This window comes from Mugil cephalus, chromosome 23, assembly GCF_022458985.1.
Source record: "Mugil cephalus isolate CIBA_MC_2020 chromosome 23, CIBA_Mcephalus_1.1, whole genome shotgun sequence".
NCBI lineage: Eukaryota > Metazoa > Chordata > Actinopteri > Mugiliformes > Mugilidae > Mugil > Mugil cephalus.
The window spans coordinates 5,412,196-5,433,677 of NC_061792.1; the positions used below are offsets into that span (position 1 = coordinate 5,412,196).

The 21,482-nt window shown below is 38.7% G+C and overlaps 3 protein-coding genes and 1 long non-coding RNA gene across 4 annotated transcripts; 1 reads left to right on the top strand and 3 right to left on the bottom strand.

The window, feature by feature from the left end:
- Positions 1-235: 235 nt before the first annotated feature.
- LOC125000538 (OX-2 membrane glycoprotein-like) lies at positions 236-12,844 on the bottom strand. The gene is made up of 10 exons (XM_047576037.1): positions 12,663-12,844; positions 11,843-12,181; positions 11,377-11,685; positions 11,116-11,215; positions 10,945-10,986; positions 10,792-10,851; positions 1,788-1,841; positions 1,032-1,076; positions 841-882; positions 236-594 (listed from the first exon to the last, which is right to left on the bottom strand). The coding sequence occupies exons 1-10, from the start codon at positions 12,715-12,717 to the stop codon at positions 489-491; spliced, it is 1,152 nt and encodes a 383-aa protein (XP_047431993.1). The 5' UTR covers positions 12,718-12,844; the 3' UTR covers positions 236-488.
- LOC125000591 lies at positions 9,161-10,777 on the bottom strand. Its single transcript, XR_007111340.1, has 4 exons — positions 10,493-10,777; positions 10,130-10,165; positions 9,939-9,980; positions 9,161-9,691 (listed from the first exon to the last, which is right to left on the bottom strand). It is a non-coding gene; the product is annotated as an uncharacterized LOC125000591 (long non-coding RNA).
- A 2,107-nt stretch (positions 12,845-14,951) lies between the features above and the next one.
- LOC125001202 (OX-2 membrane glycoprotein-like) lies at positions 14,952-16,811 on the bottom strand. The gene is made up of 4 exons (XM_047577126.1): positions 16,604-16,811; positions 15,572-15,910; positions 15,106-15,414; positions 14,952-15,019 (listed from the first exon to the last, which is right to left on the bottom strand). Exons 1-4 carry the CDS (start codon positions 16,656-16,658, stop codon positions 14,952-14,954), a joined length of 771 nt encoding a protein of 256 aa, XP_047433082.1. The 5' UTR covers positions 16,659-16,811.
- Positions 16,812-16,841: 30 nt separating this feature from the next.
- LOC125000562 (OX-2 membrane glycoprotein-like) lies at positions 16,842-19,252 on the top strand. Its single transcript, XM_047576078.1, has 7 exons — positions 16,842-17,016; positions 17,539-17,637; positions 17,744-18,082; positions 18,240-18,548; positions 18,742-18,840; positions 18,967-19,018; positions 19,218-19,252. Exons 1-5 carry the CDS (start codon positions 16,983-16,985, stop codon positions 18,837-18,839), a joined length of 879 nt encoding a protein of 292 aa, XP_047432034.1. The 5' UTR covers positions 16,842-16,982; the 3' UTR covers position 18,840; positions 18,967-19,018; positions 19,218-19,252.
- The last annotated feature ends 2,230 nt before the right edge of the window (positions 19,253-21,482 follow it).

Below are 21,482 nucleotides of genomic sequence, written 5' to 3' on the forward strand. Positions count from 1 at the left end.
TTCACGTCTTTACAGACGTCAGAGCGCACTGAGCATGCGTACGAGCGTAAACAGTACAGTATTGTTTGAGATCCAGAAACAATCGCTTTTTTGTTGTAAATAATTTATACATATTTGTTAATTAATATATTTCTGAACTCCAAAGATTTACTTTAAAAACGACGGGGAAAATAATGTTATATTTACTCTAAATAATCCAGTTAATATGAACAAATAACGAGAATAAACAACAGCAAATAGTGACGGTGACAAATGTAAATTGCAATATATTTATTTAAAATGCAGAATTCAACAATTAATCTGCATAAAACGGAATAAATCCAACCGTTTCTGTTATTACAGAAAAAAAAAATACAGAAACAAACGAACAAAAAAACGTGGAAATAACTCTTTAAACTATACAAACTCACAGATAATAAAAAAGAGATGAAAAGGAAATGGTCATAAATTCTCAAAGAAATGATAATTTGATGCTTAAAATGTGACCATCAAAACTTTATATTTCTTGGTGAAGGCGGTGGATTTGGTTCGTTTTCTGCATCCATATGAGATCGCCGCCTTCTGACATCATGGTGTACCATCAGTTGGCCAGTCCTTAAAACAAATAGAAAACATATTTCATTACATATGTTTCATCATTCAGTCAATATTGTACAATTAAATCACTCTGAAAGAACAAAGTCATAGGTGTCAGAATCAACTTTAAATGTGTTGGAACCATATCATGAACCAGGAGAGCAGAATAAAATAATAGATCTCAGATGTGATCATCTACAAGAGAGAGGTGAAGGCTTCGAATAACTCTGCAGATGAACAATGACACAATAAAGAGAGTCTTACGGTTGAATGAGGGGTTCATTTTCTGTTTCCCTCTGAGGATCCCTGTGAGACCAACAGAATGAATGAATGTATCAGAGTTTGTTGACATATGCAGTCAGAATCATATAAGACACTAAGAAGAAAAACGTAGAAGATATAAATGTGAAAGATTAAATAACTCTGTATGTAAAGATTCATCAAAACAGTCTTACTCCTCAGTAGTTGTAGTGTCTGATGTGTCGACCACTTCAACAAGACTGTGAAGGATTTAAGATCAGTTACATGTTGTTAATAAATCATATTAATGTCACGACACTTCCAACAGCAGAAGGCAAATGAACTATTCTTCTAGTTCTAGTTTCTAGTTCACAGAGAATATGACACTATTAAAAAAAATAATAATATTAATGATACAATCAAATCAATTTTATTGCTAATCCTTGACATATCCAAAACTCCAATTAAAACCAAAGCCCCATCATCATACTTTTTATTTTATGAAAAATTCAATTTTTGTCTTTTTTTTCTTAGAAAAAAACATTTAAAACTTTATATTTTCAGACTGATATTTAAAGGGTTAAAATCCTGAAAACTCTTGAAATTGTGGTAGTTTTGAGCAGGTCTGAAGCTGTTAAAGTGATTCATGAGGAAAAAAAAGTAGAAACAAATAATGATGTATGAAGATTTCATGGCAGTTTCTTAATGTGTGAACAGTTTTGCCACGAAGGTGTCCAGAGAGCAGTAAATTTGAGGAGGGCATAAGGGTTAAGCTGGACCGTGATGGAAGCAGCAGCACCAACGATACAATGAACCAAGTGACACAGAAATTATTCTCAACAGAGCAAAGTGACATCAGAGTCTGGTTGACACATGTAGGAACATGAGATTAGCAAAGGAGAACATGAAAAGTAGATCTAACATGGAATCAACAAGAGAGTGAAGAACGACACAATAATAGAAAATCTTACAGGTCATCGAGTTTATCGATCGCCTCATTATTGTCATGGTCACAGTGCATCTCTCTGAAGGATTTAAGAACAGATAACAAATGTGTATCAGTTATTCACAGGTTTTGTCTATGCAGCGTAACACAGTAAATTACTAATATATTAACTTCAATCAGAGTGTGATCACATGTGCAGTAACTATTATATCAGACACAGAGACAAGGAAATAAAAAGTAGAAGATATAAATGTGATAATATACAAGAGAGTGAAGACAGATTTAATAACTCTCCAGGAGAAGGATGAAAGAAAAGAGTCTCACCTCTGAGTGACATTGGTTGAGCTTTCAGGTGTGATGTCTATTGCATCGCTGAGTGGCAAACTGAAGGATTTAAGAACAGTTAAATATTTATCAGTTGTTTCTGGATTTGACTCTGTAGCCTCATGATGTCCACAAATCATAAACATTAATTTCAGGATACTAACATCACAAACAGCAACAACTTAAAGAGACAATTACCTCTTCTCATTTCTTTGTTTATGGTAAACAGTGATCCAGAATACAGCAACACAACAACATGCCACCACAAACAACACTAACAATATAAAGATCCAAGTGGAGTCTGCAAGAAAAAGAGGAAAACGTGTCATGGAGCAACATTAATAAACTGATCAAAAATCAAAAGTGAATCCAGACTAAAATCTCCGTGATCAGATCCAGATTGATCATCTAAACGTGAAAAAAGAAACTCAGACATCAGGATCTCAAAGTATTCATCAGTGTATAAATGTGTGATCTCTCAAAGTGTTTCTCACCATCAGCAGACGTGGGTTTGAGCCCAGGAATGGTCTCCAACACCTCTATCTGAGGACCAGAGAGCACTCCAACTCTACATCCAACCTGTGTGCTGTTTACATGGAGAGCTGACAGCACAGCTGTAGTGGTGACAGTGACTGTACCGTTGGTGTTGGACACACTGACGCTGTCGTAGTCAGTCAAGTTGCGGTCTGCTTGTGTAGCTCTCAGTGTTACAGTGGGAGCAGGTCGACCTGTGGCTGAACAGGACACAACTACCTCTCCAGTAGAGTTTGATTCTCTGACATGTAGAACAGGTTGATGCAGCTCTGCAAAGAAAAGACATTGAACAAATATCACAATGAACATGTTGTTACAAAGACACCAGCTTCTGACACTCGTGTCCAGTCTGTTAGTTTGTCTGAGGACCAAGAGTCACCTGTTATGATGAAACAACATCAAACTGTAATGCAGTCAGGTTCTCACCGTAAACTTGGAGACATGTTCTTCCTGTCAGAGCTCCTTCAGGGTAGGAGTTGAACAAACAGAGATAGCAGCCTTCATCCTGCTCCGTCACATTATTGATGACTATGGAGCTGTTCTGAAGTCCAGCATCTTCAAACTCTACTTTATCTTTGAAGCCAGGATTCACACGTTCGCCAAAGTGTTTGTTGTAGGTGGCAACATTAGCGCCTCCTCTAGGTGAGATCTTCTGCCACGTGACTTGAAGGACATCTTTAGTTTCCATGAGCTGACAGTGTAAAGAGGCTTTGTCTCCCACTGCTGCCATCACAGTCTGCTGTGTCTGGATCACAGCTGTTAGACCTGCATGGAAGAAATAACACGACTGTTTTAAATGTGTGTCTGTGCTTGTTTTCTCTCTCTCAAACTAAATCTTTCAATAATATTCCAAAAATACAAACCTCTTTCTTGCATCTTGAAGAAAAAGAAACAAATAATAATGCCGAAAAGATAATGAATAGATTACAGCCGAATACCACATGTCATAGTCATTCATTTATGACAAGATTGTAACTGTCAGCAGCTGCAGGTCAGAACCGCCTCAAACTGGGGGAGTTGACATGTGGCGAATAACTGAAAAATAATCTACTGTAATCAGCGGCGGATGGTGGTGAAATTAGGTGGGTGAGCTAATAAATGCATAATTAAACAGTTTACACAGCAGCAAAAGAAAAAACCCCACCTGCAATACACACATTTACATCAGTTACAGCTACACTGTACTTTTTTTAGTGCTCTACATCAATGGTTCTCAACTGGTCTGGCTTCTGGACCAACTCTCACCCAACATATTAAACTTAACAATAAATCAAATTTATTGAATGAAAAGATTGTGCAGTTTGTACTTGAGACAGTAGAATATAATATCAACAAATGTAATGATAAACCAAAACTACGTTAGAGAGGGAACTATTCCCTTTAACACTCATTAGGCTGAATTGTTAATTAAAACCAGAACACTTCATTTCAGTAACTTCTGCATTTTTTAACAGAGTCAACAGTGCTTTTATGCACAAACATCAACTACAAAATCCAACTAGAAATATTAACAAAAAATAAAAAAAATTAAATTATGTAATAAATAAAAAAAATGTAATTAACAGCTTCAAAAAGGTATTTATTTAGCTCTAGCATGCACATTGCATTAGTATGAAAGTTTTTCTGTGCCATCAGAGTTTGAATATAAATTGCTAGGTAAATGTAGTTTACATAAAAAAATCAACATCAAAAAAAGTTCAACCTCATAAAATTCAACAATAAAACAATCAACCTAATAAATTTTAACATAAAAAATCAACCTCAACATTTCAACCTCAAACAGTTTAATCACTAAGCTTCAACCTCCGATTTTCAACCACAAACCTTGGCTGATCTGTCCTATGTGCCGCTGTCGCCTCATGACCAATGGAGCATAACCTGATTGGCTAGACGTTGGAAGTATAGAAAGTTGGAGGTTGAAGGTTGTATATTTGAGGTTGAAATTTTGAGGTTGATTTTTTTATGTTAAATTTTATTAGGTTGATTGTTTTATTGTTGAATTTTATGAGGTTTAATTTTTTTCGACATTGATTTTTTTATGTGAACTGCGTTTACCTAGCAATTTATATTCAAACTCTGATGGCACAGAAAATCTTCCATACATTAGACACTAAGAGATCATCACTCAATAAATACAACTCTTTTGTTGTGGATTTTCAGTAAAACATTAACTCAATTCCAACCACTTTAATATGAGACTTTTCTAAATACTACCGCATATTATTGTAGCCTATAAATTAAATGAACATGTAATATGATGGGTTAACTTAAAAAAATAAATAAATAAATGGACTTATAGGAGCCCTACCTCTGAGCAGGCAGACAGTTATCAGCAGCAGCAACATGTTCTTCCTCTGATGTAGAGTCACTACTTTCTGTTTTTCTTCGGATCGCTATTTATAAGGGCGGGGATGGGGGGAAGGGGAAATTCTCATTGGCCTTTTTTTTGACTGCAAGGACACATTTAGTCACACTGCATCATTGCAGTGTCATTGCAGTGGTTCTTGGAGTTAGTGTGTGTGTGTGTGTGTGTGTGTGTGTGTGTGTGTGTGTGTGTGTGTGTGTGTGTGTGCGCGTCTGTGCGTCTGTGTCTGTGTCTGTGTGCGTCTGTGGGCTTGTTTTATATATGTAAAGCACCTTGGGTTGCAATACATTTGGATGAAAGGTGCTATATAAATAAAATTGATTTGACTTGATTTGATTTTTGATGTTATTTGCAGCGTTATACTGACTCAGTGGGATTGAAACGACAAACCACGGTGCTCTTCTGCTTTTTTTCTTTTGGTCTGTCTTGAGCTGTGTTGAACTTAACCTCGGAATTCATAAATATCAACTATGCGGGCATATTTTGTCTTGTCAAAAAGCACTAAGTGCACCCAGTACTAAGACAGCATTTTACGATCTGTACAACATTTATTAACCCTTGTGTCCTGTTGGTGCCAAAAAATGGCCACAAGGGGATGCTGTTCCCCTCACTTCGACATTAACTTCCACTGTGTAGGAGCAAATTGAATGGTTTTTGATAAGGAACCTTAATATTACGTGTACCATGAAAATATGATTTCAAAATGTTCAATAATGCACTGTGAGCAAATTCACTACCCTTTGTTACTGTTAGTGGCTGAAAACAGCCACTATTTGACTGCTGTAAAAATATATAGGATTTTTTCAGCTTCTTTGTAAAATCTGTTTACCAACCTCAGTACTGATCAAAACTACTAAATACTGGGAAAAAATAACAATTTTGGTGCCTCTTGAAATCACTAATATTGGGAAAATTAAACAAAAAATTAATTTTTCAACAACACACACACAAAAAAAATAAAATGACCAGAATAACCTGTTTTTTGTTTTTTTTTTTAGGACAGGACCCTGAGCAAGACATCTTCTCTACTGTTCTCTCTGTTCACACAAGCTGTTTTTCAATTACAGCAGTGGATTATTTTTCTAGACTTTTGGGTACTCTCATCATCAAAACAGCCAACCTTACGACCAAAATTGTGAAGAAAAACGTGCTATAGTTCTGGCAGCATGAACAATTTTGGATGAAGTATGAAGAGTTTTGGTAGCTGTAGTGCATTTTGCAGCAAACTGTATGGAGAGTTTTGAAAAAGTGGACATTGCAGCAAGACAAGTGTGAAAATTATTGTCAAAAACTGTAAAATACCACCTGTCTATCCCCACATTTGCTAAGATGATTTTGTAATTAATCCAGTACTGCAAGTGGATGCCAAGGCAACATTTTTGCAAAATTTGCATGTTTTATGCCTTTGCAAATTTCTGCTCATTTTTCTACTTGTGCAGACGGAGTCAATTTACAATGTGCAAATATTACATTTAAGACATTAAGACATTTTGTTTGTCCAGTTTTACAGTGTTTCTCAAGTAAATAGTTTTAGAGTTTTTTCTTGGGACTGGTTGTCTATCTGCCAAGCTGTGACAGTGGGGGCAGAATAACGCTCCCACCTGTCCAGAAAGCTCCTGTTTTGTGCCCTTGTTTTCATTATTGGGGGGCAGCGATGTGCCAGTAGTAGCGCGAGGACGCCAGAGTTTGCCACCTATGGTATAGACGCAGCATCGAACCCATGTCTGTAGTGAGTTTAAATTTGAGGTAGAAAACCATTTGGAGTACAATTAACCCTTAAACAGAGGTCCTGTGGACACTTTGTAGACATCCGAAAACCTCTGGTGTCCAATCACTGTCCTCTTCATTTCTTCAGATAAAAACAAAACAGGGATTAGGAGGGAAAGAGGAAGAATAAAGAGTAGCTGTAAAAGGAAGTGGGAAGAACTTACAATGTGACAATATTCAGGAGAGTGAAGGAGAATGAAATAACTCTGCAGTTGAAGGTATAACAATTGTCTTACTTTTTTGAGTCTGTGGTTGTAGTTTCTGGCATCTCATCCCTCTGAGGCTCCTCGCTTGTTCGACTGAAAGGTTTTTAAAAGTTAAATGTTGACCAGCCGACTGAGACACAACAACAATGATGATACTGTTTGAAAGACGTACCTGGTATGAGTTTCTCTTCTAAACTTGACAACGATCATTGCAGCAACAAGACCAATGATCAACAACAACACTACAAAGATTATTCCGCATACATGCCCTCCTATGAGAGAAAGAGCAACACATATTGACATGATAAAAATCAACCAATATAATAAACTAAGAACAGAATGAATAGAAATACTAACTTGTGACCACATGAACATGAACTTACTGATATCTCTGTGATCAGATCCAGATTGATCATCTAAACCTGAGAAAAGAAACTCAGACATCAGGATCTCAAAGTAGTCATCAGTGTATAAATGTGTGATCTCTCAAAGTGTTTCTCACCATCAGCAGACGTGGGTTTGAGCCCAGGAATGGTCTCCATCACCTCTATCTGAGGACCAGAGAGCACTCCAACTCTACATCCAACCTGTGTGCTGTTTACATGGAGAGCTGACAGCACAGCTGTAGTGGTGACAGTGACTGTACCGTTGGTGTTGGACACACTGACGCTGTCGTAGTCAGTCAAGTTGCGGTCTGCTTGTGTAGCTCTCAGTGTTACAGTGGGAGCAGGTCGACCTGTGGCTGAACAGGACACAACTACCTCTCCAGTAGAGTTTGATTCTCTGACATGTAGAACAGGTTGATGCAGCTCTGCAAAGAAAAGACATTGAACAAATATCACAATGAACGCGTTGTTACAAAGACACCAGCTTCTGACACTCGTGTCCAGTCTGTTAGTTTGTCTGAGGACCAAGAGTCACCTGTTATGATGGAACAACATCAAACTGTAATGCAGTCAGGTTCTCACCATAAACTTGGAGACATGTTCTTCCTGTCAGAGCTCCTTCAGGGTAGGAGTTGAACAAACAGAGATAGCAGCCTTCATCCTGCTCCGTCACATTATTGATGACTATGGAGCTGTTCTGAAGTCCAGCATCTTCAAACTCTACTTTATCTTTGAAGCCAGGATTCACTCGTTGGCCAAAGTGTTTGTTGTAGGTGGCAACATTAGCATCTCCTCTGGTTGAGATCTTCTGCCACGTGACTTGAAGGACATCTTTAGTTTCCATGAGCTGACAGTGTAAAGAGGCTTTGACTCCCACTACTGCCATCACAGTCTGCTGTGTCTGGATCACAGCTGTTAGACCTGAGTGGAAGAAATAATATGACTGTTTTAAATGTGTGTCTGTGCTTGTTTTCTCGCTTTCGAATTAAATCTTTCGATAATATTCCAAAAATACAAACGTCTTTCTTGTATCTGGAAGAAAAAGAAACTGAAAGTTGTTGATCATTTCGTGATTAGGAAAAAGAGAGTGCAGATAATAGAAACTGAAGACACACATAGAGGTGCTCGCTCTCTGTTGTTACTCTATGTCTCTCTAACAAAGCACCCCTATATAGTCAGAATTATACAATCTTTATATGATGGTATTTATTTAATTTGGGCACCCACGGGCAAAAATATAAATCGGCACCTATGCATTTTTGCATATTACTGTAGCCTATAAATGAATATGTAATTTGTCATCTCCTCTTCTACTACCACTTATCCTCACTAGGCTCGCTGGAGCTTTACCAGCTGCCATCTGGCGAGAGGCAGGGTACACCCTGGACTGGTCACCCATGTATCACAGAGCCAAGACACAGGCAAATAACCATTCGCACTCACGGACATATGCTGTGAAATATATATATATATATATCTAAACGGGCAGACCTTACCTCTAAGCAGGCAGACAGTTATCAGGAGCAGCAACATGTTCTTCATCTGCTGCAGAGTCACTACTTTCTCTTTCTGTTCTCTTTTAATCGTGACAGGGGTGGGGATGTCCATCCCTGTACAAAGAAAGAGCTATCTCATAGTATCATGTGTTCATTTTAATGTAGCTCTCTTGAGACAGGGATGGGGGCTGGGGTGTGGCAACATTCCCGGCAGAGTACTCAGGGAGTGTGCGGACCAGCTGGCCACAGTTCTGGCATACAAGTAAATTCTCCCTCAATAACCAGCTGAAAGAGCGTCAAAAGAGAGCAGGTGCTGCATCTGTAGTGAACATCTTCTCTTTAATGCCGACACAACAAATGAACTCATAATTGACTGTAGGAGGAGCACATCCTGCCACTCTCCACTGACTATCAAGAGCACAGAAGTGGAGATGGTAGAAAGGACCAAGTTCCTTGAGGTGCACATAACAATTTATCCTATTTATTACAAAAGTATAAAAACTCAAAAGTAAAACCATGTGGACATAGCTTTTTAACAATATATAAACTCATAAATTGATGATAATTTTGATGATACATCCTGTTACAGTGTCACTAAATAAGTTGTTATTACAGGAACATAAAAATAAAAAACATAAAAAAAAACATGTGGAAATAACTTTTAAACTGTATAAACTCATAAGAGATGGTCAGAAATTCTCAAAGGAATGATAAAAACTTGATGCTTAAAATGTAACCATCAAAACTACAGTTAGTTCTGTTTTTTGGTTGAAGGTGACGGATCTGGTTTGTTTTCTTCATCCTTCTTACATCCCCGCTGTCTGATGTCATAGAGTACAGGTACATTAGGCCTTAAAACAAAAACAAAGCATGTGTCATTACATATGTTTCATCATTCAATCAATATTGTACAATTAAATAATTCTGAAGAGAACAAAGACATAGGTCTCAGAATCAGCTTTAAATGTGTTGGAACCACATCATGAACCAGGAGAGCAGAATAAAACAATAGATCTCAGATGTGATCATCTACAAGAGAGAGGTGAAGGCTTCAAATAACTCTGCAGATGAACAATGACACAATAAAGAGAGTCTTACTTCTTAACGGCTGGTTCATTTACTGTTTCCCTCTGAGGATCCCTGTGAGACCAACAGAATGAATGAATGTATCAGTTTGTTGACATGTGCAGTCAGCATCATATAAGACACAAAGAAGGAAAACGTAGAAGATATAAATGTGAAAGATTAAATAACTCTGAATGTAAAGATTCATCCAAACATAGTCTTACTCTTCTGATGTATCGACCACATCAACGCCACAGAGACTGTGAAGGATTTAAGATCAGTTACATGTTGTTTCTGTGCAGCCTCACAAAGTCAATAAATCGTATTAATGTCAAGACACTTCCAATACAGGAGGACAAACAGGACATGAAACTTAAAATGATCTATTCTTGTTTCTTTCTTTAAGCTCGACCGTGATGGAAGCAGCAGCACCAACGATACAATGAACCAAGTGACACAGAAATTATTCTCAACAGAGCAAAGTGACATCAGAGTCTGGTTGACACATGTAGGAACATGAGATTAGCAAAGGAGAACATGAAAAGTAGATCTAACATGAAATCAACAAGAGAGTTAGTAAAACTTACACTTTACTAAGTGCATCAAGCCCCTCAAACAACTCATCGTCACAGAGCGTCTGTCTGAAGGATTTAAGAACAGTTAACAAATGTGTATCAGTTATTTACAGGTTTTGTCTATGCAGCGTAACACAGTAAATTACTAATATATCAACTTCAATCAGAGTGTGTTCACATGTGCAGTAACTATTATATCAGACACAGAGACAAGGAAATAAAAAGTAGAAGATATAAATGTGATAATATACAAGAGAGTGAAGACGGATTTAATAACTCTCCAGGAGAAGGATGAAAGAAAAGAGTCTCACCTCGGAGTGACATTGGTTGAGCTTCCAGGTGTGATGTCTATTGCACCGCTGAGTGGCAAACTGATGAATTTAAGAACAGTGAAATATTTATCAGTTGTTTCTGGATTTGACTCTGTAGCCTCAAACAATGATAAACAATGAAGAGAGTCTTACCCCTGAGAGTCTTTGATCGGAGTTTCAAACGTCACAAAGTCTCTGTGTGACCAACCAAAGGATTGTTGTCAAACATTTTGTTATTTATGGTTATTGTGAAATAAAAAGTCAATAAACACTTTAAATTCCAACAGAAATATTGGATATTAAAATTAAAGTGGAAATTATTACCTCTTTTTTCTTTGTTTAACATTGACAGTGATCCATAATACAGCAGCACAACAACAGGCCACCACAAACAACACTAACGATATAAAGATCCAAGTGGAGTCTGCAAGAAAAAGAGGAAAACGTGTCATGGAACAACATTAATAAACTGATCAAAAATGTGATCAGATCCAGACTGATCATCTAAACCAAAGAAACTCAGACATCAAGATCTTAAAGTAGTCATCAGTGTATAAATGTGTGATCTCTCAAAGTGTTTCTCACCATCAGCAGACGTGGGTTTGAGCCCAGGAATGGTCTCCAACACCTCTATCTGAGGACCAGAGAGCACTCCAACTCTACATCCAACCTGTGTGCTGTTTACATGGAGAGCTGACAGCACAGCTGTAGTGGTGACAGTGACTGTACCGTTGGTGTTGGACACACTGACGCTGTCGTAGTCAGTCAAGTTGCGGTCTGCTTGTGTAGCTCTCAGTGTTACAGTGGGAGCAGGTCGACCTGTGGCTGAACAGGACACAACTACCTCTCCAGTAGAGTTTGATTCTCTGACATGTAGAACAGGTTGATGCAGCTCTGCAAAGAAAAGACATTGAACAAATATCACAATGAACATGTTGTTACAAAGACACCAGCTTCTGACACTCGTGTCCAGTCTGTTAGTTTGTCTGAGGACCAAGAGTCACCTGTTATGATGGAACAACATCAAACTTTAATGCAGTCAGGTTCTCACCGTAAACTTGGAGACATGTTCTTCCTGTCAGAGCTCCTTCAGGGTAGGAGTTGAACAAACAGAGATAGCAGGCTTCATCCTGCTCCGTCACATTATTGATGATTATGGAGCTGCTCTGAAGTCCAGCATCTTCAAACTCTACTTTATCTTTAAATTCAGGATTCACTGTTTCACCAAAGAATTTGTCGTAGCTGACAACATTGGTCCTCCTATCAGGTAAGATCTTCTGCCACGTGACTTGAAGGACATCTTTAGTTTCCATGAGCTGACAGTGTAAAGAAACTTTGTCTCCCACTGCTGCCATCACAGTCTGCTGTGTCTGGATCACAGCTGTTAGACCTGAGTGGAAAAAATGAAAATGAAATACTTGATAGTACAACAAAGTCTGTCCATCATAGAGAGAGGGTTTAATATTTGACAGACTGCATGTCCAGCCTTAAGAACATTTGACTTTCTATAGATGCAACTCATCAGTTCGGTTTAAATTCATATTTCCAACATCATTTGTGTTGGAATCGTTGATCTGTGAAGTTTCTGTCTGATGTGTTCAGGTACACTATGGAAGAAAGTCATTGCAAAAAGAAGTCAGTCTGCAGCATGTCTGCCTGACTTCCAAAAACTATTTATACTGTGAAGTTATTATATAAACTGGTTTGATCGACCAGGAAAAAGTCCTTGTTTTCATTCAGCAGACGTTCTCACTTCAATGCAGTGAATAAGATACCATCAAACCTACAGAACAAAGTGGCAGCACACAAACCAGGAAGTGAAAAAGAAAATCAGTGCAGTAGCATTACAGGTAAGAATCAATGTCTCTCACCTTTAGAAACGATCCCCAACACTGAGAAGAAACACAAGACAGCGCCATAAGTCATTGTTGTTACATGTTTCTACATCTACCAGAAAAGTGAAGCACCATTAATGCTATTTTTCTACGATTTTCCAGCTCATGACTCCTGAGTGTCCGCGGTGAATTGCTTTCGTTTTCATAGATGTCAGCACGTCTGTTCATGCAGTTGTGTCAGGTTGTCAGACTGGTTTTGACTTTTAACAGGACGTGCTTTAATAAAACCGACAGAATAACCTCATAATCCACTGAGTTTAGAGAACACATCATCATCAGCTAATACACAATCTCAAGTTATTTTAGATGAGACCGAAAAACAATCGCCTGAGTTTTTGTTGTAAATAATTTGTGCATATGTTCATTAATATATTTCTAAACTGCAAAAATATGCTTTGAAAACATGGAAAATAATGTTCTATTTATGTTTATTCTAAATAATCCAGTTAATATGAACAAATAACAAGAATAAACAACAGGAAATAGTGACGGTGTCAAATGTAAATTGTCATATATTTATTTAAAATGCAGAATTCAACAATTAATCTGCATAAAACCGAATAAATCCTGTTACAGTTTCACCAAAAAATGTGTTATTACAGAAACATTAAAATAAAACATGTGGAAATAACTTTCAAACTATATAAACTCATAAGAGATGGTCAGAAATTCTCAAAGAAATTATAATAATTTGATGCTTAAAATGTAACCATCAAAACTAGTTATTTCTGTTTTTTGGTTGAAGGTAACGGATCTGGTTTGTTTTCTTCATCCTTTTTACATCCCCGCTGTCTGGTGTCATAGTATACAGGTGCTGCACACCTTAAAACAAAAACAAAGCATGTGTCATTAAGTATGTTTCATCATTCACTTAATATTGTACAATTAAATCACTCTGAAGAGAACAAAGTCATAGGTCTCAGAATCAGCTTTAAATATGTTGGAACCATATCATGAACCAGGAGAGCAGAATAAAACAATAGATCTCAGATGTGATCATCTACAAGAGAGAGGTGAAGGCTTCGAATAACTCTGCAGATGAACAATGACACAATACAGAGAGTCTTACGGTGTAATGAGTTGTTCATTTACTGTTTCCCTCTGAGGATCCCTGTGAGACCAACAGAATGAATGAATGTATCAGAGTTTGTTGACATGTGAAGTCAGCATCATATAAGACACAAAGAAGGAAAACGTAGAAGATATAAATGTGAACGATGAAAAAACTCTGAATGCAAAGATTCATCAAAACAGAGTCTTACTCTTCTGATGTATCGACCACATCAACGCCACGGAGACTGTGAAGGATTTAAGATCAGTTACATGTTGTTTCTGTGCAGCCTCACAAAGTCAATAAATCATATTAATGTCAAGACACTTCCAATACAGGAGGACAAACAGGACATGAAACTTAAAATGATCTATTCTTGTTTCTTTCTTTAAGCTGGACCGTGATGGAAGCAGCAGCACCAACGATACAATGAACCAAGTGACACAGAAATTATTCTCAACAGAGCAAAGTGACATCAGAGTCTGGTTGACACATGTAGGAACATGAGATTAGCAAAGGAGAACATGAAAAGTAGATCTAACATGGAATCAACAACAGAGTAAGTAAAACTTACGTTTCACTAAGTGCATCAAGCCCCTCAAACATCTCATCGTCAGAGTGCGTCTGTCTGAAGGATTTAAGAACAGTTAACAAATGTGTATCAGTTATTCACAGGTTTTGTCTATGCAGCGTAACACAGTAAATTACTAATATATTAACTTCAATCAGAGTGTGATCACATGTGCAGTAACTATTATATCAGACACAGAGACAAATAAATAAAAAGTAGAAGATATAAATGTGATAATATACAAGAGAGTGAAGACGGATTTAATAACTCTCCAGGAGAAGGATGAAAGAAAAGAGTCTCACCTCTGAGTGACATTGGTTGAGCTTTCAGGTGTGACGTCTATTGCATCGCTGAGTGACAAACTGATGAATTTAAGAACAGTTAAATATTTATCAGTTGTTTCTGGGTTTGACTCTGTAGCCTCACGATGTCAATAAATCATAAAAATATTGATTTCACGACACTAACATCACAAACAGCCACAACTTAAAGAGACAATTACCTCTTCTCATTTCTTTGTTTATGGTAAACAGTGATCCAGAATACAGCAACACAACAACATGCCACCACAAACAACACTAACAATATAAAGATCCAAGTGGAGTCTGCAAGAAAAAGAGGAAAACGTGTCATGGAGCAGCATTCATAAACTGATCATGAATAAACATGAATCCAGACTAAAATCTCTGTGATCAGATCCAGATTGATCATCTAAACATGAGAAAAGAAACTCAGACATCAGGATCTCAAAGTATTCATCAGTCTATAAATGTGTGATCTCTCAAAGTGTTTCTCACCATCAGCAGACGTGGGTTTGAGCCCAGGAATGGTCTCCAACACCTCTATCTGAGGACCAGAGAGCACTCCAACTCTACATCCAACCTGTGTGCTGTTTACATGGAGAGCTGACAGCACAGCTGTAGTGGTGACAGTGACTGTACCGTTGGTGTTAGACACACTGACGCTGTCGTAGTCAGTCAAGCTGCGGTCTGCTTGTGTAGCTCTCAGTGTTACAGTGGGAGCAGGTCGACCTGTGGCTGAACAGGACACAACTACCTCTCCAATAGAGTTTGATTCTCTGACATGTAGAACAGGTTGATGCAGCTCTGCAAAGAAAAGACATTGAACAAATATCACAATGAACACATTGTTACAAAGACACCAGCTTCTGACACTCGTGTCCAGTCTGTTAGTTTGTCTGAGGACCAAGAGTCACCTGTTATGATGGAACAACATCAAACTGTAATGCAGTCAGGTTCTCACCGTAAACTTGGAGACATGTTCTTCCTGTCAGAGCTCCTTCAGGGTAGGAGTTGAACAAACAGAGATAGCAGCCTTCATCCTGCTCCGTCACATTATTGATGACTATGGAGCAGTTCTGAAGTCCAGCATCTTCAAACTCTACTTTATCTTTGAATTCAGGATTCACTGTTTCACCAAAGACTTTGTTGTAGGTGGCAACATTAGTGCCTCCTCCAGGGAAGATCTTCTGCCACGTGACTTGAAGGACATCTTTAGTTTCCATGAGCTGACAGTGTAAAGAGGCTTTGTCTCCCACTGCTGCCATCACAGTCTGCTGTGTCTGGATCACAGCTGTTAGACCTGCGTGGAGGAAATGAAAATTAAAAAACTGATAGTACAACAAAGTCTTATGTATTACACAGAGATGGTTCCTTTTTTTTCATGATGCATGACACAGCCTTTTGAACAAGAATATTTGATTTATGGAAATCTTATTATAAATGCAAAATCCATTTAGTTGAAATCCATAATTACTTAAGACATCATTTGTAAATGCATTCAGTTACAATATTGAAGATGTATTTGAATGGACAAAGTCCTTACAAATTTAAAAAAAAAAAAAATGCGGCCCCTATGCCCTCCTCCCGACTACTTCACTGTGAAGCTGTCGTCAAAAACAGCTTGATCTACCAGGAAAATACTGGTTTTCCTTCAGCAGATAGTCTCGCTTTAGTGCATTGTAAAAAGAAAATCAGATCACACCTACAAAAGAATGTAAGTCTTTGTTTTCAGACAAGCGTCAGACAAGTGTTTGAATGCGTTTGGAAAAAAACAAAAACAAAAGCCAACTGTCGTTCAATGTCCACGGGAACACACCTGTCTATGTGCTTGCAGCAACTTTAACTCTCTGTAGGGCGATCCGCCCAGGACACTAAACTTAAAACTTACCTAACACTAAACCTAGAAAAGCTAAAAGCGGCCGCAAACAAACCAGGAAATGACATAAATGTTTCCAGTGCGGTAGCATTACAGAAAATAATCCATCTCTCTCACCTTTAGAAAAGATCCCAAACGCTATGAAGAAACACACAGCAGCGCCGCCCGCCATTGTTGCGGGGCTATACGTCTCTACATCAACCAGGAAAGAGAAGCACCATGGGTATTATTGTTCTAAAATGCTACTTTCCATCTCATGACTCACGAGCTTCCTCTGTATTCAGTCCGCAGTGGGACTGCCCCGCGAATTGCTTTCGTTTTTCATAAAGGGCTGAACTACTGAGTCATGCTGGTTTCAACATTAAACAGGAAGTGAGCGTTGAACACATCACAATCGCCTATACACAATCTCAACTAATATTAGGTGCATTTTTAATATTAAGAAAAGAAATCAAGAAATCCGTTTAAAATCGTCTTAAAAATCTGTTTTGTGTTTATGTTTGAAACGTCATCAACACACCGACATATCGGTGAGTAATGCCTTTTCACTTATTTTTCCACATAAGGAACGTAGAAACCTAACGGGATTCGGCAATGAATCATACATTCATGTGAATTATTTTTTAATAGCTCGGCAAATGTGGATCAACAGCGACATCTCGTGGTCATATTGTATAATCAAGCGCTACCGAGTGATGTAAATAAACTGACCCCAAACCCTCATCCTTTGCCAAAACAAGCCCAAAGAGGCCAAATATATGCCATCAAAAAGCCAAACTGGGTCATCTGGGTCTGAGGCTCCGAGTGACCGACAGAATGTAATGAATGCATCAGGCGGTGTTCACACATGCAGCAAGCATCATATGAGCCACATAGAGGAATAAAAAGCATAAAATACACCACACATCTTGTCAAAAATGTGTGTAATAAAACACATTTTGGACACAGCAGGGAACCCATTATGTAATTTGAATAATTATTATTTATTAAAGGGAGCATTGTTAACATTATTGTCGTCCTGTTTGACACCCACCCTCGTGTTTGGCCATCAGTGTGCAGGCACCAGTTTGGATTTGCAGATGCAGTGGTTTTCAAGATGTCTGACGGTGCAGTCTTGTTTTTCTCTGTTCTGTTGGGGATCTTTGCAAAAGGTGAGTTAGAAAACTTCACAACTGAAGCTATACATTATGGTTTTAAGATTTTTTATTGTGCCTATTTAAAATTTCATAAAGAGTAATACCCTTTTCCTCCATGCAGGTCTAACAGCTGTGATCCAGACACAGCAGACTCTAATGGCAGCAGTGGGAGACAAAGTCTCTTTACACTGTCAGCTCATGGAAACTAAAGATGTCCTTCAAGTCACGTGGCAGAAAATCTCACCTAGAGGAGACAGTAGTGTTGCCACCTACAATGAACTTTCGGGCCAAACAGTGAATCCTGGCTTTAAAGATAAAGTAGAGTTTGAAGATGCTGGACTTCAGAGCAGCTCCATAGTCATCAATAATGTGACGGAGCAGGATGAAGCCTGCTATCTCTGTTTGTTCAACTCCTACCCTGAAGGAGCTCTGACAGGAAGAACATGTCTCCAAGTTTACGGTGAGAACCTGACTGCATTACAGTTTGATGTTGTTCCATCATAACAGGTGACTCTTGGTCCTCAGACAAACTAACAGACTGGACACGAGTGTCAGAAGCTGGTGTCTTTGTAACAACATGTTCATTGTGTTATTTGTTCAATGTCTTTTCTTTGCAGAGCTGCATCAACCTGTTCTACATGTCAGAGAATCAAACTCTACTGGAGAGGTAGTTGTGTCCTGTTCAGCCACAGGTCGACCTGCTCCCACTGTAACACTGAGAGCTACACGAGCAGACCTCAACTTGACTGACTACGACAGCGTCAGTGTGTCCAACACCAACGGTACAGTCACTGTCACCACTACAGCTGTGCTGTCAGCTCTCCATGTAAACAGCACACAGGTTGGATGTAGAGTTGGAGTGCTCTCTGGTCCTCAGATAGAGGTGTTGGAGACCATTCCTAGGCTCAAACCCACGTCTGCTGATGGTGAGAAACACTTTGAGAGATCACACATTTATACACTGATGAATACTTTGAGATCCTGATGTCTGAGTTTTGTTTTTCAAGTTTGGATGATCAATCTGGATCTGATCACGGAGATTTTAGTCAGTCTGGATTCATGTTTATGATCAGCTTGTAAATGCTGGTCCCTGTCACTCTTTTCCTCTTTTTCTTGCAGACTTCACTTGGATATTTGTGTTGTTAGTGGTGGCCTGTTGTTGTTTTGCTTCTGTGTGGCTTATACACTTCATCATTGTCCATGTTAAAGAAAACTGAGGTAATTTCTACTTTAAGTTTAATATCCTGTATCTCTTCTTGTAAAGAAGGGAAGTCTAAGAGTTTAGTGACTTTTTGCTTCACAAAAACCATAAGTAATAATAAATGTTTGATAAAAATCTTTCAGTAAGTCACACGGACTGTGAGAGGTTTGAAACTACAATCAAAGACACAAAGAGGTATGACTCTCTTCATTCAATCATTCTTCTCTACACATTGTATCATTGTCTGACTTGAACAAAGAAAGGAGAAGAGACAATTGTCTCTTTAAGGTATGGCTGTGCAATGTCAACATCTGTATTTAATATTTTTATGATTTACTGACTTGACGAGGCTTCATAGTCAAACCCATTTGCTAACTGTTCTTAAATCCATCAGACAGCCACTCTGTGGCGATCAGAAGGATGAGACATATGATGCGATCCACCAGTAGTAAGATTTTCTATTATTGTGTCGTTCTTCACTCTCTTGTTGATTCCATGTTAGATCTACTTTTCATGTTCTCCTTTGCTAATCAGATGTTCCTTCATGTGTCAACCAGACTCTGATATCACTTTGCCACGTCCCAGACAGGGGCAGTATGTAAGTCTCTTGTTTCTTTCTCTCACTCTCTCTTCCCCCCTACCCTGCTTGTTCAGTTGATTCTACAAGTGACTCCAACTGAGACGTCTGCTGATTGGTTGGTTTGAACCCAGGTCATTCAGTTTCCACCCATGGCTTCAATAAAAGGGATCCAGCTAGAGGCCCCTCAGTCTCTGCTTCTCTGTCTGCTCGACAATGCTTACATGATGCTTACTGCATATGTCAACGCTGGCTGCTCCGTTCTCTGCTGCTCTATTGCTCGACAGTTACTTTGGCTTCTGTTACTTACCTTTTTTGTCATCAAGACATGTGTACCTAACGGTGCCATCTATATTCGTTGTGGTGGAAGGTGTGGACTATAGGTAAGATTGGGGTACCCTATAACGTTACCTCTGCTCATTGTCAGTGGCTCCGAGACCATCTCACAGGACCTGTCATGGACTCAACACCTGACCACCATCATAAGGACGGTTGCACGGCGTCTCTATCCTCTCAGACACCTCAGAGACTTTACCTTGTGTGGGGCATCACCATGGATGGATGGGAGACCTCCAGACAGGACTTCCTGCCCATCAGAACACCTCCATCACCAACCAGCAGCACATTTTTACAAAACGCTGCTGGTTCAGGGCCCAGCCACTATCTCCAGACACTCTCTCTTCTCCCTACTGCCATAAGACCCCTGTCAGAGGACAAAGACGGGGAGGATGGAGGAGAGGTTTTATCCCCATGCCCTCCGTCTGCTCAACTCTGAGCCTTAACTGGACTTAAGTATCACTGCATTACGGCACTTTATTCATCCAGCTGCTTTGCAAAATAAAACAAAATAAATACTGTAAATAATCTGCATGTATATATATATAGCAGTCCCCTATGATGCCTGAGAACCTATTCCACTTAAAGTTTCAATGTCATTACATGTGACACTGCAGTTTTTGCACCTCATTATAATATCATAGCCACACTACTACTAACTTAAAACATATCGGTAGCATCAGAATTGTTATATTATATAGATAGTATCTTTACTAATGAATTAAAGTATTACAGTGTTCCTTTCTTTAGTTGTAATTTATTCACTTTTCTGTCCTCCACTGCCCCTTTTATATGATTTCTTGCTGTTGTTATTGATAATGCTATTATTATTGTTATCAGTTGCGTCTTTGCAACACATGCCGGGTGCTGCTGTGCAGACAAGGATTATCATCTTTTATAAAGTTTCCTTGGTCAAAAATGTTGTTGCGCATAAATTAGTAAGTAATGAACTTTGTCCCCAGTGATACATTTGATGAGCGCTATTTCCTGTAAAGACATTTCTTGTAGTGTAGTTGTGTGTAAATAGTTTGCCGTGCCTGATGCCGTGTCTCTGTTTCCGCTCAGTGGGGCACAGCTGAGATGGCAGTTTTGTGGATGGGTGAACTGCTGCGTGTGAATGTGCATATACAGTACACAATTTCGGTTTAGGTAGTGGGGCCTCAGAGCGATTCTCATTGGCTCATTGGAAGCAAGGGGTGGGACTCCCTATACACTATCTCGGCTAATGTAGTAAAGTAACATACCCGTAATTAATTCACGTTCCATTCATTCATTGCATGATGAATGGAGTTGACTACCTGGCTAGTGTGTGATTCAGAACCACTTGAGCAGAAGTTGGAGATAAAGGGTTTGGGACCACATAGACCGGAGTATTTAATAATTTCTCAGGAGGGAAGAGACAAAACAAGGTTATTCAGCCAGCAGAAAACTTGGTTAACCAAGAACTCCTCAAAAAGGTTCTTGGTGAGTCTAATTTATTTTTAATCTAAATGGAATCGATAATGTAGTTTACATATTGTTTGATTTATAGTGGAATTTGTGTAATGTGCAACTGGTGATGCGTGTGTGGGACAGAACCACAGGGCTGTTTACCGGTCTGTGGAGGTGAAGGGTCTGTTTGTCTGTGATATATTGTGTGTGGTGACTTTGTATACTGATTGCTGCGTATTGGGTGTGCGCGGTTCACGCCATGAACCATATTGTGATTTTATTGTTGTCATGTTATAGTTTTGCTATTGAGTATTT

What these genes read in the sequence shown, in the direction of transcription:
- LOC125001202 (XM_047577126.1), bottom strand. Translation starts at nt 16,658, where the DNA reads ATGGCGGGCGGCGCTGCTGTGTGTTTCTTCATAGCGTTTGGGATCTTT. An exon ending in GTTTGGGATCTTTTCTAAAG is followed by an intron (nt 15,911 to 16,603) that starts GTGAGAGAGATG and finishes TCCTCCACGCAG; the next exon opens with GTCTAACAGCTGTGATCCAG. An exon ending in CAAACCCACGTCTGCTGATG is followed by an intron (nt 15,020 to 15,105) that starts GTGAGAAACACT and finishes TCTCATGTTTAG; the next exon opens with ATGATCAATCTGGATCTGAT.
- LOC125000562 (XM_047576078.1), top strand. Translation starts at nt 16,983, where the DNA reads ATGTTTGAAACGTCATCAACACACCGACATATCG. An exon ending in ATCAACACACCGACATATCG is followed by an intron (nt 17,017 to 17,538) that starts GTGAGTAATGCC and finishes TTTGGCCATCAG; the next exon opens with TGTGCAGGCACCAGTTTGGA. An exon ending in GTTGGGGATCTTTGCAAAAG is followed by an intron (nt 17,638 to 17,743) that starts GTGAGTTAGAAA and finishes TCCTCCATGCAG; the next exon opens with GTCTAACAGCTGTGATCCAG.
- LOC125000538 (XM_047576037.1), bottom strand. Translation starts at nt 12,717, where the DNA reads ATGACTTATGGCGCTGTCTTGTGTTTCTTCTCAGTGTTGGGGATCGTT. An exon ending in TCAACCAATGTCACTCCGAG is followed by an intron (nt 1,842 to 10,791) that starts GTGAGACTCTTT and finishes TAAATCCTTCAG; the next exon opens with AGAGATGCACTGTGACCATG. An exon ending in AATGAACCCCTCATTCAACC is followed by an intron (nt 595 to 840) that starts GTAAGACTCTCT and finishes ATTTGTTTTAAG; the next exon opens with GACTGGCCAACTGATGGTAC.